This window comes from Talpa occidentalis, unplaced genomic scaffold (genome assembly GCF_014898055.3).
Source record: "Talpa occidentalis isolate TD23 unplaced genomic scaffold, MPIMG_talOcc4v2.1 talOcc4.12, whole genome shotgun sequence".
NCBI lineage: Eukaryota > Metazoa > Chordata > Mammalia > Eulipotyphla > Talpidae > Talpa > Talpa occidentalis.
In genome coordinates, this window is record NW_023601212.1 from 3,889,822 (window position 1) to 3,910,237 (window position 20,416).

General features: G+C 43.1%; 1 protein-coding gene across 1 annotated transcript; it reads right to left on the reverse strand.

The window, feature by feature from the left end:
• Window positions 1–5,110: 5,110 nt before the first annotated feature.
• LOC119239804 (olfactory receptor 7A10-like) lies at window positions 5,111–5,986 on the reverse strand (the record flags this gene model as incomplete). The annotated part of the gene is made up of 1 exon (XM_037504198.1): window positions 5,111–5,986. A coding segment is annotated over one exon (876 nt), but the record flags the coding sequence as incomplete, so codon positions are not given.
• Window positions 5,987–20,416: the final 14,430 nt, after the last annotated feature.

Here is a 20,416-nt window from a genome sequence, read left to right on the forward strand (position 1 = left end):
TTTTAAGATTTATTTATTTATTTATACAAGCACTGTGTGCAGTCAGATGTGCGGGAGGGTGAGAGAATTCACCAGAGCCAGAGGTGGGAACAGAACAGGCAGACTGACGAAATACACTGCTGAGGAGAGCAACAGGCGGCAGGAGAGGTCTGTCGTGCCATGTGACATCCTCTCTGGGGTCCAGGGATGGAATTGGCGCTGCAGAGGCTGCAGGCAGCTTCGCAGCCCAGCTTTCAACCGCTGCGCCACCAGGGGAGGCCCCAGACTCCTTGTTTTTTGTCACTTTTGCAAAAACAAGTAGGAATTTCTTTTTTAGTTTTTACTGTGATGTGACTGCCCAGCCTTCTGTTTGAAACTCCAGAAAGAAACGACTGTGTTCCTAACCAGCTAAATATGCAGGTCTGAAGAGTAAAGATTTTTGTAACTGCCACACTCACTATGAAACCTGTGCACCTGCCCGGCCCCCCAAAGATTAGGCACGTGTGCTGCTTAGCAGCACAGGGAAGTGCTAACACACTCACTGCTGCCAGCACCCGCCACTGCCCACAGAAATCGACTCCTGACACTGGGCGTCACCGTCCTTACAGGTCACTGTCCTCATCCCAGGCAGTGATTATTGAGCAACCTCTATATCATGCACACACTGGTCTGCCACAGCAGGAGCAGGCGTGACAAGGAACACCAAGTGAGGGTCTCCCTTTGCTTTTCTAGCAGCCAGAGGAAGGGCTTGTAGTGACCTGTGATGACTCGTCTCAGTACTGAAAAGTCTTTTGGTGGGCAATAGATTTTCCTTACCTTCCCTGACCTTTATTTAAAAAGAAAATTTATTTCTTCATGCATACAAGAACCAGGGGACAGGCCGGATGTGTGGAAGGATGAGCGGATTCAGCAGAGACAGTGGAGAACAGAACCTGCAGATTGACTGACATACATTATTGACAGGAGGAGCTGGAGAGACAGGAGAGGTCTGCTGTGCCATGTGGGAATCTCTGTGGCCGGCCAGGATCGAACCCGTGCTGCAGGGTCTGCACACAGCTTCACAGCACTGCGCTCAACTGCCTGGGCCATCAGGGAGGCCCCTTTGATGCCACACAACACAGTAGGGATGTTTTCACACACCTGTGCCAGGTCTCTATGCGGGTTAGGCACGTTCTTGGAAATAACTTGGTGTCACATCACACAATCTGACGGCACGTGGGCTTGGACTAATAGCCTCTCTCCGTCCACCAGGTGTGTCCTAACCAGGGGTGTACCTCACGTTGAACTTGACACGTTTCTGTGGGTGTGGAACAAGAGGTGATGGACCTCAACACCCCAGGTTCTTTGTATGACTTTGTCAGAATTAAGCTGTGCAAATATATCCTCCCTGTAGTAAGGTGTCTTAGTGTTGTAGTGATGTTTTCTTGTGCTGCACAGAAGCATTTTGGTTGATACAGTCCAAGTCATTCATGTTCCCCTTTGTTTCCCTTGCTGCTGGAGATGAATCCACAAACATCTGAAATTTATATTGGAGAGTGCTTTGCCCAAGTTGTCTTCTATGTGTGTTATGGTTTGGGTCTGACATCCAAGTCTTTTATTCATTTTGAATAGATTTTTATGTGTTTGGAGATAGAGTCATCTAGTTTCATTCTTTTTCATGAGTGTCCATTTTTTTAAATATTTATTTATTTATTTATTTACACAAGCACTGGGTACAGTCAGAAGTGTGGGAGGTTGAGAGAAGTCACCAGAGCCAGAGCGGGGAACAGAATAGGCAGACTGATGAAATACACTGCTAAGGAGAACAGCGGGCGGCAGGAGAGGTCTGTGCACCATGTGAGACCCTCGACCAGTGTCGGGGATCGAACCGGCACTGCAGAGGCTGTGGGCAGATTCCCAGCCCAGCGCTCAACCGCTGCACCACCAGGGGAGGCCCCGCGAGTGTCCAGTTTTCCCATTGTCATTTACTGAAGAGGCTCCTTGCTCTGGTGTATGTTCTTGGCTGTTATTTTGTGGAGTAACTGTTCCTATAGGTCTGGTTTATTTCTGGGTCTTGATTCTATCCTATTGGTCTCTGTGTCTGTTATCATTTCCGACCATTTTAATTATCCAGTATTGTTTTGATTACTATACCTTTATAGTATTGTTTGAAGTCTGGTATTGTAATAATTTTTCCTCTTTTTGTCAGAGATGCTTTGTATCCGGGATCTTTGGTGAATCCATATGGATGTCAGTAATGTGTGTTTTATGCTGTAAAGGTGCCATTGAAAATTTCGAGTGTTGCATTGACTCTGTCTAGTGCTTTGTGGAGGATGGTCATTGTGGCCACATTGATTCTTCCGGCCCATGAGCAAGAATAACTTCCAATTTCTTTGTATCTTTCTCTGTTTCTTTTAACAGTGTCTAACAGTTTTCCTTATACAGGCCCTTCACATCCTTTGTTAAGTTTACTCACTAGTTATTTAACTCATTTATTTTGGTGTGACTGTAAATGGGATCATTTTCTTATTTTTTCCCCTTTCTAACTTATTGTTCTTATTTGGGGAGGAGCTGGTTTTGTTTGTGTTTATTTCCTGCCACTTTAACAAACTCGGTTTATTGTTTCAATCAGTTCCAGCATCCAATGTATGCTGAAAACCCTAACAGGTGGACATAAGTGGAACTCATCCTAAAATAATAAACACTATTTACAGGCACTTATTTCTCAAAACATCCATCTGGGTATTGGTTTATTATTCCCATAGTAGACATAAGGAAAGAGACATAGGGTGATCTTTTATGTAATCGTTTAGGCATCATGTATAAAGGGAACCATGCAGTATGGATGCCTCATTTTCTGTGAGCCCTCTCATTCAGTAATTTTACATTTTATTTTATCATCTAAAATAACTTCATAATGCACTTTGAAATAAGTAAATTTTAATACAAAGTTATTTATTCCAGGAGACTCTCCCATTCAATTCTTTTCCCTTTGTTTTGAGTTTATTTTTAATTTTTAAACATTTTTTTAAATTGAAGAAACCTTGCATTTTAACGTTACGTGAAATTTCAGGCATCATGAATATTAATCAACATATCTGTATGCGACATTAAGTTCACTGCTAAAAGTTCAAATTCATCTTTCATTATACCATTGTCCTCTGTTTCTGATTAAACCACTTCCCTTGCCCATCTTTCTTTTAGCCACTACATGTTCTTATATAGTCCAAAAGTATATTTTGTTTTATTGACATGCTCTATTTATTTGATTTCTTTATCACATATGAGTGAAATCATATGGTATTTGACTTTGTCTGCTTCGCTTATTTCAGTAAGGATAATTCTATTGTTTCCCTTCTGTTGTTGCAAGTGGTGCAATTTCCTCTTTTTAATATCTAACTAGTATTCCATCATCTACGTATACCAGCTGAGTCCAGAGACTAACCATGTGGACTAGACCCAGCTCCAGTCACCAGGAGATTCAATCCATGGCAGGAGGTACCAGAGGAAGGTCGGGAGGGAGGTGAGGACACTGAAGACCAATAGCTGCTTCTGTGGTGGGAGAGGGGAGGAGGCGGAGGTGACAGAGTTCCCTTCTCAACAAACTGAGGCAATACTTAAGTCCCAGATTCCCCACTGCCCACCTCACACCATGGTAAAGAAGAAGAGAAACAATCAAAACTGACCCACAGCACCCCAAAATTAAACCTGATAATGAGGTGACTTAAATACTTGGAAATCAAGGAACATCTGAGCATAAGAAGCAAAATAACAGTAGCAGAACAGAAGTTCTGGCTCATAAATAAGGGAGAGAGAAGCCGAGGAGTCTCAGTGTCGTGGAGCAACAACATTGAATACACCTGTGAGTTATGGGAGGTGACTCAGGGCAGACAGGCAGCTGTGAGACCTTAGGAAGAAGATAAAGAACCAGAGAGTCTTCACTGAAGAGATGGACAAGATTAAGAGAACCCAAAAGAGTCTTTGAATGTAAATGACCACAAATATATACCATGTTTAAATAGAATTAAACTTCAAAGATAATAACTTCAGAAACAGAAGATCCAAATGTATAAATCACCCAGTTAGGAAAGTAGACAGAAATAAGACAGACATAGGACAAAATACGAAAATGCTGCAAAAAATATCAGACTCAATGAGAAGTGGGAAGATAAGGAGAATGGATGACCCAGAAGATGAAGAAGGGAGAAGGGACCCTTGTCAAAAATTATAGCTGAGAATTTTCCAAACCTAAAGAATAAAATAAGCACGAGTGTCCAGGAAGAACTGAAAACACCCAAATTACAGAGTGAAAATGACCTTCACCCAGACACCCCACTGGTAAAGGGTAAAAATCAGAAAAAAGAAAACAATTTTCAGGAGGCCTGAAAACAAGAGAATTTGCAAAGGCCTCCAAATTAGGGTTTCCTCAGATGTTTCCCCAGTCACTGTCCATGAAAGGAGAGGAAGGATGTGTTCATAATCCTAAATACAAAGATTTCCAACCAAGAATACTCCACCCTATGAAATTATTCAAATATGAATGTGAATAAAAGCTTCCCAGACAGAGAACCCAATGGAGTTGATCACCATCAGGTCTCCCTGCCTCACCATAAATGCTGAAATGGGGTCTTCTACAGGAAAACCTGAAACAAAGCCCTGGGCAAAATGACATGAACAGGAATATGATGGGTGAAAAACAAATCACCAACGGAAGGAAGGAAAGGACAGAAGTAGGGACAGTGAATATCAGCCCTGGACACGCGTGGGTACTGTGATATGACAAGATTTTTCTGCAGATAATTCAGAAGTTTCTTGTTTTTATCTGATACAGTAGTTCATATTTTTCCTCTATTTCTTTCTATTATTTTGTAAGTGCCCAATTTCCGTGTTAAACATTTCACTAAAGAAAAACTCACAGACACTTTGCTTTCCTTAATCCTGAACCCAGTACACAGAACAGTCAAAAATAATAAAGGAAATACAGAAAAAAAACTTATAATGTATAAAAAAGTGATATCAAACTCTGTTCCTAGGCCAAATGACAGATTATCTCTGACTGAGGACAGGATCATGACTTAGTCCATGGACTGTGACCCCGCAACTCCCAATCAGACAACCTGAGGCAATGGCCCCCGTCACGTTGGGCTGCTCTTTAGCTGAAGAGCCTCACCAGGGCCTGCTTTATGTCCTTGTTTCTGAGACTGTAGATGAAGGGGTTCAGCATGGGGGTGACCACCGTGTACATCACCGAGGCTGTTGCACTGTCCCTGGAGTCGTGTGTAGCGGCAGAGCTGAGGTACACGCCGAGCGTCGTCCCATAGAACATGGAGACCACACAGAGGTGAGACCCGCAGGTGGAGAAGGCTTTGTACCTGCCGCTCGCTGAGGAGATTTTCAAAACAGAGGACACAATCTTAGAGTAAGAGTAAAGGACGCCACTGAGAGGAATCATCCCCACAACCCCCGCTGCTAAATATATCACCAGCTCATTGAGGAAGGTGTCAGAACAGGCAAGCTGGATCACCTGGTTCAATTCACAGAAGAAGTGAGGGATTTGCACCTGTGAGCAAAAGGACAGTCGCAAAACCATTAAGCTTTGCAATAGAGAATGCAGAAAACTTATCACCCAGGATGCAAGAAGCAGGAGGCTACAGAACTGGGGGTTCATGATGACCATGTAGTGCAGGGGATGGCAGATGGCCACAAACTGGTCATAGGCCATGGCTGTCAAGAGGATAGTGTCCAGTCCTCCAAATATTAAGTAGAAAAACACCTGGCTGAGACAGCCCGGGTAGGTTATGGCTTTGTTCTGTGTCTGGATGTTGAGCAGCATCTTGGGGACGGTGGTGGAGGTGAAGCAGATATCGGCAAAGGACAGGTTGGCGAGGAAGAAGTACATGGGGGTGTGCAGGTGGGGGTCTGTGAGGATGGCCAGGATGATGAGGAGATTCCCAGTGACCGTGACCAAGTACATGGCCAAGAATGCCCAGAAGAGGAGGGGCTGCAGCGAGGCCTCTTCTGAGAGCCCCAGGAGGGTGAACGCTGTGGCGTGGGTTTGGTTTCCTGGCGCCAGGTCGCTGGTGAGCCTGGGGGATGGAGACAGAAGTGATGTAAACTTAACCACAGCAGAGCCATCAAGAATGGGGTTTACGTTTTGATTTTATTTAAAATATAATCTTTTAATAAATTTCATGTGATAGACCTAGTGCCTTTTCCCTGAAATCTTCAAGGCTGTTAAGGACCCACCTTCCCTTGATGCTGAAAATATTAAGCCATTCGTACATCTAATGCACACGTATTTCCAAGTCAGCATTTTCTTTGAAAATTTCCTGAGATTGTCATTTAAATACATTGACCAATTATATTATCCAAATATTGTTGGAATCATGGGGAGAAATCAGTGAGAATGACTGAACGGTCCTACTCTAGGGCCTCCCGGGTGGCCCTGGTGTAAATTCTCTGGGCTCCCACCAAGACAACCTGAGTCTGATCCTCAGCCAGGGAGCTACCCACATGGCACAGCAGACCTCTCCTGTCTCCCCGCTGCTCCCCTCAGCAGTGTACTTCAGTAGATCTGCCTGTTCTGCTCCCCACTCTGTCTCTGTTTAGTCCTGTACCCACCACCCTAGTTATTCTATCCATAAAGAATAAATATTTTTTTTAAAAGTTTAACCTCTCCCCAAAGTTGTTTTATTCTAAGTATGTGTGTGGTCTCGGTAAATAATATTTCTCATGGTGATTATTATTGTTAAGTAAACTAATGCAGTTGTATGAAGAGGTAGAATCTAGAGGAAACTTGTATATCTTCCAATTAGAGGATTTGAACAAAAAAATTTGCAGGCCTCGAGATTTACTATGAAGGACTTACCAGGTTGGGTTTGGGGAAATATCCAGAAAATATGTCAGTACAGGAGCATTCCTGGCACAGTTAGAGATCCCAGAAGTAGGGGTGTGACAGGAGGGGCGCTCCAGGTTGAGGGTGAGATGAGAGAGTGGGCAGGAGGCCCCGACATCCTGCTGCGTGTGAAGTTCCTGCTCATGACATTGTACATTTGCTGTTCTTCTAGTGTGTAGATTGTGTTACATGTGCTGTGCCTAAGTGTGAACATTATGTATTATATGTATAAATGATCCATAATTGTATCCCTCCATCAATTTCTTTCCCTCACATTTCATCTGAATTGTGAATGTTTGATTACAGAAGACAGCTTCATTGGGATAGATGTCCAATCTGTGCTTCCTCTACCTCTAGTAAGGATTATTTCCCTTATTTCTGCCACACACACATTTTGTCCTGTGCATGGAAGCAGAGCTGAGAATTGGAAATCAAGTCACTATGGACAACAAAAATAAGTGTTATACGTTTCCAAGAAACGGCTCTCCAGAATTGCTGTAAAGAAAGTTGCTTTTTTTTCTGCATTGTAAGACACAGCACACCTTAAAACAAAGAACCTTGCCCTGTATCCTCACTCATGTATTTATTTGTAACTGAGGGAATATTCGGGTATCCCCACCAGGTATTGCCACCATAGTGCACCCACACCCACTCGCCCATGTTCCACCACCCCAGGCCATTGTGCTTCTTTCCTGCCTTGTTCTTCACCTTCCCCCAGCCTCTCCCTTGCTGTCTCAGCTCTGTAGTCAGCTGTCAAGGGTTAGTTTTTAGCTTGTCTTAATCTGTTAATTTAGTTACTTTATATTCCACATAATAGTCACATCATTTGATGTTTACCATTCTCATAACTCATTTTCACCTAGCATTATGATTTCACGTTCCATCCATGTTGCCACAAATGGCATAAGTTTATCTTTTTGATTGCTGAGCAGTATTCCGCTGTGTGTATGTACTACATCTTCTTTACCTGCACATATTAGGATGTTTCAGGTATAATATATAATGCTGCAATAAACATGGGAGTGCAGGTTTTTTTCCAATTAGTTTTTTTAATTGTTGGAGAGATGCCTACGATTGGAATTAATGTCAAATAGCAGATCCATGTTTACTGTTTGAGACACGTCCTCCCTGCTCTCTGTGAGGGCTGGACCAGGTTGCACTCCCACCCGCAGTGAGTGGCCCACTGCCCTGCATCTGAACAGCATCCCGTCAGGGTCAGTTCCTTTGCACCGTCTGCTTCTTGGCAGGCCCCAGTTACCCTCAACCTTGACTGGAGTAAGCTGATTGGGAGTAAATGAATAGATGAATGATTACAAGTATTGTTTAATATTAGAAGTGTCAGGGTCTTTATTTAGAAGTTTTGTAATATTTCTGTGACCAGAAATGCGCCATCAGAAATTTAATTCTCATTTATACGGATGAACTTAGAGTATAGTTGGTTTTGCTATACTTAAAGTTGCTTTGAAGTTCACTTAAAGTTGCTATTTCCAAGAATTTGTCCATGATATTAAGTGAGAAATTAATGTATTCACTATAGTCTAACACCCTGCCCTGTCAACAAGTTGTAATTCATAAAATAAATGCAATAGCAGGAAAAGTAAAGCCTGGTTAAATATAGCGGGGTCAACATGACTGCATTAAGCACCATAGAGTATGAATCTAAGATTTTGAAAGAATAGTTATAACAAGAACTTAATCACATCCACTGGTTCTCTAAAAGTAAGTTGGCAAAGACTAAAAAATGAAAATAGGAATCACACTCTTTCCACAGCAATGGAAACTGCAGATCCAAAGCTCTCATTTCTCCCTAGAGAAACAACAATGGATTCCATATGCTTGAGGAATAGATCGAGATTGTGCTTTGAATACAGAAGAATGTGATCCAGGAGAGGGGAAGGTGGGGGCTGTTTTTAGGAACAAATTGGCTGCCCAGTGTCCCTTTGTCTCTCTTGTATGCAGAAGCTTTTCAGTTCATGTAGCACCACTTGTGGCTTCCTGCTTTTCATGTCACAAGGAAGTCATTGCCTATGCAAATACCAGAGAGCTCCTAAATAGGTGTTTTCCAGAGGAGACACCTAGATGGTCAGCAAGCACATGAGGGGGTGCTCAGGATCACTCACCAGGGAAATGCAAATCCAAACCAGGAGCTGTCACCTCACAGCTGCTGACAGAGCTCCCAGGGAGATGACCAAAGGTCAGCACTGGGGTGGGGCTGTCAGTGGGTTAATAAATCGAATCAGCCATGGTTGAAAAGAGAACTGGGATGCCTCAAAATTGCAAAGATAGATTCCCCCATGATGTGTTCATACATGTACAGAGGCAATGAAAACAGGACATCGAAAAGCTATCTGCACCCCTTGTTTACTGAGCAAAATTTAGAAATAAGCTACAAGTCCCTGAGTGGATGAATAAACAATGTGTACACACATAGATAGAAAATATGTATGCACAATATATGTCTACGGTTGCTCTTAATTGTCCACAATAAATATTCATGGTTATGTAAAACATAAAATATGTAACACACACACAGGATATTGTGTTGTTAAAGTACACACTCTATGTGATAAAATGTCAAATAATATCCAGTCAAGAGAAAGAAGGAAGCCCTGACTTTTGCCACCACACAAACGCCTAAGAAGATTCTGCTCCGTGATGGAGTCCAGAACTACAAATACTGGATCACGTGTGTGTGCGGTGCTGAAACAGACTTAAATGGTTACGTGGATGGGGTTGGGGGGATTTGGAAGAAGTTATTTCAAGACACACAGTTGAAGCTGCTGGGTGAATCCAGTTCTGAAAATCTACTGCTTATGGCGTAGTCAACAGTACTTTATTGTAACCTGCAAAGTTGTCAGAGATTATTTCTTAATCGTTTTGTGACAAAAATAAATATTAATTGCGTCTATCAATGGAGGTGTTAGCCAGTGTTATAGTGGTAATCATATTGCAATATGTAAATATCAAATCAACATGTTTTTTGCCAACTTACAGTTTCCTATCAGTTAAATCTCAATGAAAAAACAACAGATCAAATCACGAAAGTGAGGAGACATAGTAATCAGGGAAAACATGTGACATATGAACACAATGTGTATAATAGCTTATTACTACTAAGAATGTGAAAAAAACTGGCTATGATTAAAATACATAGTAGGACATAATAAGACTGACTGAGGCCCACACAAAATTGAAAACTTTCTAATATTTTGCCCAACTAGTTGTGTGTATATGGAAGAATTAAGTGCAAAACATTTGTTTTCAAAAACTCCAATTCTGTATGAATATTTGAATCACAAACCAGAATTAAAAGTCAAGCCATAGTAAGTAAATGAACTGTCAGGATGAGCGCAGTCAGCTTATAATCGAAAAACTAAAATGTTAACAAGCAAAACTATGCGGTTTTCTCAGCAATGGAATGGTTGTGAAGCTAAACTCTTTAGATCCCTCAGCTGATACTAAATACAAAGTTTTACTTACGTGAGCACCTAATATGAGGGAAGGACTTACACACTGTTCATCTCATCAAGTGCTGTGGAAGGTCATCTGCCCCATTGGTCTGGATCTGTCTAACACAGATCACCTGCTCGTACACCCCATCACTTCTGTTCCTCCCCTTTGCATTTAGTACATATTTCCTGCTGCCTCAACTCCAGTCCTTCTTGGCTGTGTCCTGACTTTGCTGGAACCATTTACGCCTCCCACTCCCCCTTCAGTCTCATCCTAACAGACTTTCCTTCCTGTCTCTTCACTGTCAGCACCATCTCTGTATTGTTGAGAGCAGTGGACAGTTTTGAGTCACAAATTAAGTAAATTTAATTATGAATTGAAGAGTCAGTCAAGCAAGAGAACAAGGGAACCTCTTGTGCCTGGGCCTGGTTTGATCTCTGTGACCTGAGGCAGAACTTCTCAGTTTGCATTTTCCCAGAATCTGTCCCAAGTGCCTGCTGGGCTCTGAGACTCACCTGGGTGGGGGCTGTGAGGGGGGCTTCTCCATGGAGCGTCTGAGTCCCTCCTGAACACTTGAGGATGGATCTGGGCTGTGTCCCAGACAGGATCTCAGGAGGGCGCCAAGGGCTGGTCCCTGGGCAGAGGTCGGGCTCCACAGACAGGAATCATGTCCTCTCCAGTCCCGGGTTGGACAGTCTGAGGGACTGAGAGAGACAGGGTATTTACTGCTCCCTACGTGTTCTCATTAGCCACACCTCACTCTCCTGCTCCAAGCTCTGAGCTCATGATTTCCCTGTGGACACTGGACTGGACAAAGGAAAGTTTATTAATGATTCTCTGATCCCGAGAGACTGGAGTAGTTGTCAAGGCACCCAGTTTTAGTTACTCCTTTTTCATGAACTCCTGCACCTTCCAGAGCTGTAACCACCCAGCACCCTATTCTAACGTTGTGTTCAAGTTTTCAAAATGTCTGTGCCTGAGGAACCACCTTGATATAATGTCTGCAATCATCAAAGCACAAATTTGGTGGGGGCACAAACCCCCGCCATATGCCCAATATTGTTATTCCTCTCATAAAGCAGAGAACCAAGTCCCCCTATATAAAACCTTACCCACCACACTCCTTATTGTCATGGCACTCTTTCAAAAGCAAATAGGAATTTCTTTTTGTTTATTTTGTGATGTGACTGCAGCAGCCTTATGTTTGAAACTCCAGAAGGAAACGACTGTGTTCCTAACCAGCTAATATGTGGGTCCGAAGAGTAAAGATTTTTGTAGCGGCCACAGTCCCTCTGAAGCCCGTGCACCTCCTCAGCCCCCCAAAGATTAGGCAGGTGTCCTGCTTAGCAGCACAGGGAAGTGCTAACACACCTCCTGCTGCCAGCACGGGACAGCTGCCCACAAAAGTCCACTCCTGACATCGGGCGTCACCATCCACACAGGTCAACATGTCATCGAGCAGGAGTTGTCTGAGCAACCTCTGAATCGTGCCAGACTTCACTGCCAAAGCAGGGCCCATGACAGCCTCACTGAGGCAGGAACAGGCACCACAAGGAACTCCAAGTGAGGGTCGCCCGTTGCTCTTCTAGCAGCCAGAGGAAGGGCTTGTGGTGACCTCTGACGACTCACCTCAGTACTGAAAATTCTTCTTTTGGAAGACAATGGAGTTTCCTTAATTTTTCTGTCCTAATGTCCACTTTGTTGCCACACAACTTGATAGGGATGTTTTCACACCCCGTACCAGGTTTCTATGCCAGTTAGGCACGTTCTAGGAAATAACTTGTTATATCAGACAATCTAATGGCACACGGGGCTTGGCCTAACAGCCTCTCTCCATCCACCAGATGTCTCCTCACCAGCTGGGCACCTCACTTGAGCTTGGCACGTCTCTGTGGGTGTGGAACAGGAGAGGAAGGACCCCAACACCCCAGGTTCTCTGTCTTCTTTGTCAGAATTATGCCGTGCAAATATATCCTCCCTTTAAGTAGGTTGTCTTATTGCTATAATGATGTTTTCTTGTAGTGCACAGAAGCATTTTGGTTGATATAGTCCCAATTGTTTATGTTCCCCTTTGTTTCCCTTGATGCTGGAGATGATTCCACAAACACATCAGAAATTTATATTGTACAGCGATTTGCCATTTTTTTCTTCTATGTGTTGTGGTTTGGTGTCTTACATTGAAGACTTTTATTCATTTTGAATTTTTTGTGTGTGTGTTTTGAGATAGAGTCATGTAGTTTCATTCATTTGCATGAGTGTCCCGTTTTCCAAATGCCATTTACTGAAGAGGCTCCTTGCTCCTGTGTATGTTTCTGGCTCCTATTTTGTCGAGTAGCTGTTCCTGTAAGTCTAGTTTATTTCTGGGTCTTGATTCTGTCCCATTGGTCTCTGTGTCTGTTATTGTTCCCATACAATTTTAATTATTCAGTACTATTTAATCACTATACCTTTATAGTATTGTTTGAAGTCTGGTATTGTAATAATTTTTCCTTTTTTTTTTTTTTTTTGCCAGAGTTGCTTTGCTATCCAGGGTTTTTGGTGGTCCCATATGAATTTCAGTAATGTGTGTTTTAGTTTTTAAAGTGTGCCATTGATAATTTCATGTGAGTGCATTAACTCTGTGTACTGCTTGTGTAGGATGTTCACTGTGACCACATTGATTCTTCCAGTCCATTTGCAAGAAATAACGTTCCATTTTGTTGTGTATTTTGTCTATTTCTTTGAACAGAGTCTTACAGTTTTCTTTATACAGGCCCTTCATATTCTTTTTTAATTTACTAACTAGGTATTTAACTTTTTAAAAAAGATTTATTTATGCATACAAGAGCTGGGGTACAGGCCAGAGGTGTGGGGGGTGAGAGGATTCACCAGGGAAAGAGTGGGGAGCAGAACAGGCGGATGGACTGAAGCACACTGCTGAGGGGAGCATCCGGCAAGACAGGCTGTGCTTTGTGGGTAGCTCCCTGGCGGGCCAAGCATTGGACCCATGCTGCAGTGGTTGCGGATTGCTTCATAGGTTGCATTTTAACCCTTGCGCCACCAGGGAGGCCCTAGGTATTTAACTTTTATTTATTTTGGTGTGATGGTAAATGGGACAATTTTTAAATTTTTTTCCATTTCTAACCCATTTTTTATATATATAGGAAGGCAGCTGATTTTGTTTGTGTTTATATCCTGCCACTTTGACTGGTTTATTGTTTCACTTAGATCCAACATCCATGTACGCCAAAAACCCTAAAAACTGGACATGAATGGAACTCATCCTCAAAATAATCAAAACTCTTTCTAGGTGTTTATATCTCAAAACATCCATCTGAATCCTGGTTTATTATTCGCGCACTATGAGACATAAGAAAACAGACTTAGGGTGATATTTTTTAAAAACAATGTCAGATGGCCTCCATGGTAGCGCAGGCTGTTGAGTGCAGCGCTGTGAAGCTGTCCGCAGCCTCTACAGTGCAGGTTCGCTCCTGGCCAACAGACCTCTCCTGTCTCACCCACTGCTCCCCTCTGCAGTGTATCTCAGTCGATCTGCCTGTTCTGCTTCCCACTCTGTCTCTGGTGAATCCTCTCCCCCTCCTGCACATCTGGCCTGTAACTCGGTTCTTGTATAAATAAATCTTTAAAAATAATAATAAATAAAAATAAAAAATAATGTAAGAAAGCAATTGAAGCTTGTGGAATCTTTCGTGTATTATGCATAAAGGGACCTATGCAGTATGGATGAATAATTTTGTGTGGCTCCTCTAATATTCAATAATTTCACATTTTATTTTATAATGCAAAGTATCTTCAATATTCATTTTGAAATATAAGTTAATTTTGATACAAAGCTGTTTATTAAAGGAAACTCTCATTAAATTCTTTTCATTTCCTTTGAGTTTACCTTTTAAGTTTTTCAATGGAAGTAACCTTGCGTATAATGTTATATAACTTTCAGGTATGCATGATTATTAATCAACATACGTATATGCAACATAAAGTTCAGTACTAAATGTTTTACTTTATCTTTCATTATACCATAGTCCTCGCTTTCTGATTTGAATCCCTCCATTCTGCCATCTTCCTGTGAGCCACTAATTGTTCTTATATAGTCCAAAAGTATATTTTGTTTTATGGACATGATCCCTTTGTTTTCTTTATCACATATGAGAAAAATCACATGGTATTTGACCGTCTCAGATTGATTTATTTCAGTAGGATAATTCTGTTGTTATCGCTCTGTAGTTGCAAAAGGTGTAATTTCATCTTTTTTAGTACCCAAATGGTATTCCATTATCTACATATACCGCGCCTTTCTGTCCATTTGTCGATCACTTGGATTGTTTCTACATCTTGGCCAGTGTAAATATCATTGCTGTGAACATGGGTGGCACATACCCCTTTGAATACGTGTTTTTGTGTGTATTTTCCAGATAAATACTGAGAATGAGACAAATGGATCAAGGGCACTTACATTCTTCAATAATTGAGGGATTTCCATACTGCTTCCATAACAGATGCAGAGTTTCCCTTCCATCAACATTACATAGATGTTTCCTCTTCCAGCCTGGGACCCTGTGAGCTCAGTGACCAGCACAGGAAAGGAAACCTCTACCCCCTACCAGAGTGAGGAGATCAGAGTTTTCAGGGGATCCCAGATGGCTTCATAATGGATCCCAGAGCAGAGCAAAGGACAGTGGGGCAGAGAACACAGCACTTATTTGCAAGTATCAAGAAGACTTGAAGCATTTGCACCCCAGGGCCCTCAGTGGACAGCAGGGCTGGTGGCTCTGGTGGTCATTGCGTGTGGCCACAGCGGTGTAATGGGCACACAGCCCACATAGGTGCCCCCTTCATATCCAGGCCAGCTGAGTTCAGAGATAGAACCCTATGGACTAGACCCAGCTCCAGTCACCAGGAGACGCAATCTGTGGCAGGAACAACTATAGGGAGGTGGGGGGAGGTGAAGACAACTGAAGACCAATTGGAGCTGCTGTGGAGAGAGAGGGGGGGAGGTGGAGGTGACAGAGTTCACGTCCAACAAACTGAGACAACATTGAAATCCCAGACCCTCCACTGCTCACCTCGCCCCAAGGTAAACTAGAAGAGAAACAATCAAACTGACCCCCAGCACCCCAGCTGTACACCTGGAAATGAGGTGACATCAATATTTAGAAATCAAGGAACATCTGAGTGCAGGAAGGAAAAACAGTAGCAGAACAGAAGTTCTGGCTCATAAATACAGGAGAGAGAAGCAGAGGAGTCTCAGTGACGTGGAGCAACAACATTGAATACACCCGTGAGTTATGGGAGGTGACTCGGCAGACAGGCAGCTGTGAGACCTGAGAAAGAAGGTAAAAGAACTGGAGAGTCTTCTCCAAAGAGATGGACGATATTAAGACACACGAATGTCTGAATGTAAATGAACGCAAGTATAGAAGTGTTTTATATAGAATTAAAGTTGCAAACAAATTAACTTCAGAAAGAGGCTCCCAATGTATAAATCACCCAATTAGGAAAACAGAGAGAAGTAAAACTTTGATAGAGGGAAAATAAGGAAATGCTACAAACAATGTCAGACACAGCTGAAAGTGGAAAGATGAGGATCGTGGATAACCCAGAAGATGAAGGAGAAGGGAGGAGTGATGCTTGTCAAAAATTCATAGCTGAGAATTTTCCAAACCTAGAGAATGATAGAAGAGTGAATGTCCAGGAAGTCGTCGTAACACCCAAATTTCAAAGTGAAAATGACCTACACCCTGGTACCCCATTGGTAAAGTATAAAAAATCAGAAAACAGATACCAATGTAAAGGAAGCCTGAAAAAAAGAAAATTTGCAAAGGCATCCAAATTAGGCTTTCCTCAAATTTCCCCCCTCACTCTCCAGGAAAGGAGAGGAATGAAGTGCTCATAATCCTAAACACAAGGATTTCCCACCCAGAATACTCTATTCTGCAAAACTGGTCAGATATGAATGTGAATAAGTTTCCCCAGACAGAGAAACCAGTGGAGTTTATGACTGTCAGGTCTGCCTGCCTGAACACAGAAGCTGACAGGAGTTCTTCTACTGGAAAGAAACAATGAAACACAAAGCTCTGAGCAAAATGACATGAACAGGAATATTATGGGCCAAAAAAAAAGGAAGGAAAGGACAGAAGTAGGGACAGTGAATATTAGCCCTGGACACGCGTGGGTACTGTGATATGACAAGATTTTTCTGCATAATCTGTAAACTGCTGGTTTTTCTGATACAGTTGTACATTTTTTCTTCCATTTCCTTCTATTATTTTATAAGTGCCCAATTTCCTGTTTTAACATTTTACTGAAGAAAAATTTAGCAATTATATTTTTTTAATACTGAACCCAGGGGCCTCCCTGGTGGTGCAGCGGTTGAGTGCTGGGCTGCGTAGCTGCCCGCAGCCTCCGCAGTGCCAGTTCGATCCCGGCCACCGGGCGAGGGTCCCACATGGCGCGCAAACCTCTCCTGCCACCTGCTGCTCCCCTCAGCAGTGTACTTCGTCTGTCTGCCTGCTCTGCTCTCCACTCTGACTCTGGTGAATTCTCTCACCCTCCCACACTTCTGACTGTACCCAGTGCTTGTATAAATAAATAAATAAATAAATCTTAAAAAAAAAAATACTGAACCCATTACTCAGACCAGTTAAAAATAATTAATTAAGAAAATACAGAAAACATATTTATAATGTAAAAAACACTGATATCAAACTGTGTACAAAAGACAAGCACAGATTATCTCTGACGAAGTGATGACAGGATCATGACTTAGTCCGTGGACTGTGAGCCCTGCTGCTCCCGACCAGACAATCTGAGGAAGCGGCCCCCGTCACATTGGGGTTGCTCTGCAGCTGAAGAGCCTCACCAGGGCCTGCTTTATGTCCTTGTTTCTGAGACTGTAGATGAAGGGGTTCAGCATGGGGGTGACCACCGTGTACATCACCGAGGCTGTTGCTCTGTCCCTGGAGTTGTGGGTAGCAGCAGAGCTGAGGTACACGCCGAGTGCCGTCCCGTAGAACAGGGAGACCACGGAGAGGTGAGACCCGCAGGTGGAGAAGGCTTTGTACCTGCCGCTCGCTGAGGAGATTTTCAAAACAGAGGACACAATCTTAGAGTAAGAGTAAAGGATGCCACTGACAGGAATGGCCCCCAGAACCCCCGCTGCTAAATATATCACCAGCTCATTGAGGAAGGTGTCAGAACAGGCAAGCTGGATCACCTGGTCCAGGTCACAGAAGAAGTGAGGGATTTGCAGCTGTGAGCAGAAGGACAGTCGCAAAACCAGTAAGCTGTGTAATAGAGATTGCAGAAGACTTAACACCCAGGACGCAAGAAGCAGGAGGCCACAGAACTGGGGGTTCATGATGACCATGTAGTGCAGGGGATGGCAGATGGCCACAAACCGGTCGTAGGCCATGGCTGTCAGGAGGAAGGTGTCCCCTCCTACAAAGAGTAAGAAGAAAAACGTCTGGCTGAGACAGCCCGCGTAGGTTATGGCTTTGTTCTGCGTCTGGATGTTCAGCAGCATCTTGGGGACGGTGGTGGAGGTGAAGCAGATGTCGGCAAAGGACAGGTTGGCGAGGAAGAAGTACATGGGGGTGTGCAGGTGGGGGTCCGTGACGATGGCCAGGATGATGAGGAGATTCCCAGTGACCGTGACCAAGTACATGGACAAGAATGCCCAGAAGAGGAGGGGCTGCAGCGAGGCCTCTTCTGAGAGCCCCAGGAGGGTGAACGCTGTGGGGTGGGTTTGGTTTCCTGGCGCCCGGTCGCTGGTGACCCTGGGGGATGGAGACAGAAGTGATGTCAACTTCACCACAGCAGAGCAGTCAAGGAATGAGTTTAAATGGGGTGACTTTGTTTTAAATACATGCAGTTAATAAGTTTGATGTTATAGATCTGGTGCCTTTTCCTGAAATTTTCAAGGCTGTTCATGACCCACCTTCTCTTGATGCTGAGAATGGTTAGCGGTTCTTACCTGTAATGCAAATATTTTTCCAAGTCAAAGTTTTCTTTGACTATATTGTGTGATTTTCTTTAAATATGTTTGACCAATTATATTATCCAAATATTGTTGGAATCATGGAGAAGAAGCAGTGAGACTGATTCTGAAAAATCCTACTCCTAGGGCCTCCCTGGTGGCCTAGAGGTTAAGACTCTGCGCTACCACCAGGACAACCTGAGTTTGATCCCCGGCCAGGGAGCTCACCCACATGTCCCCGGAGACCTCCCTTTTTTCCCACTGTTCCCCTCTGCAGTGTGTTTGAGTCGATCTGCCTGTCCTTCTCCCCACTCTGTCTCTGGTGAATGTTCTCTGCCCCTGCACCTCTGGCCTGCTCCCCAGTTGTTCTATGCGTAAATAACAGATGAATATATTTTCTTTTAAAAAAGAAAAATGCTAGCCCCAAACAATTTTCTTCTAATATGTGTATGGTCTCGGTAAATAATATTTCAGTTGGTGATTATTACTGTTAAGTAAAATAATGCAGGTGTAGTAAGAGGTAGAATCTAGAGGAGAGCTCTATAATCTCTTCCAATTAGGAGACTTTGGAAAAAAAATTGAAGGCAGCGGATTTATCTATGAACGACGTATCATGTGGCGACAGTATGTCCAAGAGAAGTACATTTGGGTTTGGGGAAATAGCCAGAAAAACATGTCACTACAGGAGCGTTCCTGGCGTAGTTACAGATCCCAGAATTAGTTGTGTTACACTCCAGGTTGGGGGTGAGATTAGAGAGTTAGCAGGAGGCCCAAAAATCCTGTGTCTTGTGAAGTTCCTGTGCATGACATTGTACATGTGCTGATCTTCTAGTGGGTAGACTGTTACATGTGCTGTGCCTAAGTGTGAATGTTATATATTGTATGTATAAGTTATCCATAATTTGGGCCTCCCCGGTGGTGTAGTATGTTCAGGCAGCGTTGTGAATCTGTCCGCAGCCTCTGCAGCATGGCTTCCATTCCTGGCTGGCCAGGGAGATTCCCACATGGCGTGGCAGACCTCTCCTGTCTCCCCTGCTGCTCCCCTCAGCAGTGTATTTCGTCAGCCTGCCTGTTCTGTTCCCCACTCTTTCACTGGTGAGTCCTTTTACCCCTACACATCTGGCCTGTACCCCGGCTCTTCTGTATAAATAAAAAAATCTTAGGGAAAAAAAGCTGAATGGTTTCTTAAATAAGTTTTCCATAATTTAATCCCTCCTTAAACTATAATTTCTTTTCCTCACATTTCATCTAAATTCTGACCGTTTGATAATAGAAGGCAGCTTCATTGGGACAGATGTCTAATCTGTGCTTCTCTTTATCGGTTATAAGGGTTATTTCCCTTCTATTAGCCACACACACACTTTCTGATCCACGCTTAGGACATTTTGTCCTGTGCATTGAGGCAGAGCTGAGAATTGGAAATCATTACAGACACCGAAAATAAGAAGTGATTTACTTTTCCAAGAATCAGCTCTTCAGATTGTTGTAAAGTAAGTTATTTGCTCTGTGTTTTAAGACTCTGGGTACCTAAATACAAAGAACCTTGGCTTTGTATCCTTATTTATTTATTCACTTAAAATTTGTAACTGAGGTGGTATTGGGGAACCCCCACCAGGGATTGCCACCATAGTGTGCCGACACCTCCTCACCCCTATTTCACCACCTCAGACCATTGGGCTTCCTTCCTGCCTTGTTCTTCCCCTTCCCCACACCTGGCCCCCGCCCTTGGTGTCTCAGCTGTGTAGTCAGCTGTCAAGGGTCAGTTTCTAACCTCGTCTTCATCTGTTAGTTACTTTATATTCCACATATTGGACACACCATTGGATATTTAACATTCTGATGACTTATTTCAGTTAGCACTATGAGATCAGGTTCCCTCCACGTAGTCAAAATGGCATAAGTTTATCTTTTTGATTGCTGACTAGTATCCATGACGTGTATATACTATATCTTCTTGATCTGCTCATATGTTAGGATGTTTCAGCTATAATAAATAGTGCTGCAATAAACATGGGCGTGCAAGTTTTCTTTCAAATTAGTTTTTTGAATTTTTTGGATAAATGCCTAGGAGTAGAATTACTGGGTCAAATGGCAGATCCATGTTTACTGTTTGAGACACGTCCTCACTGCTCTCT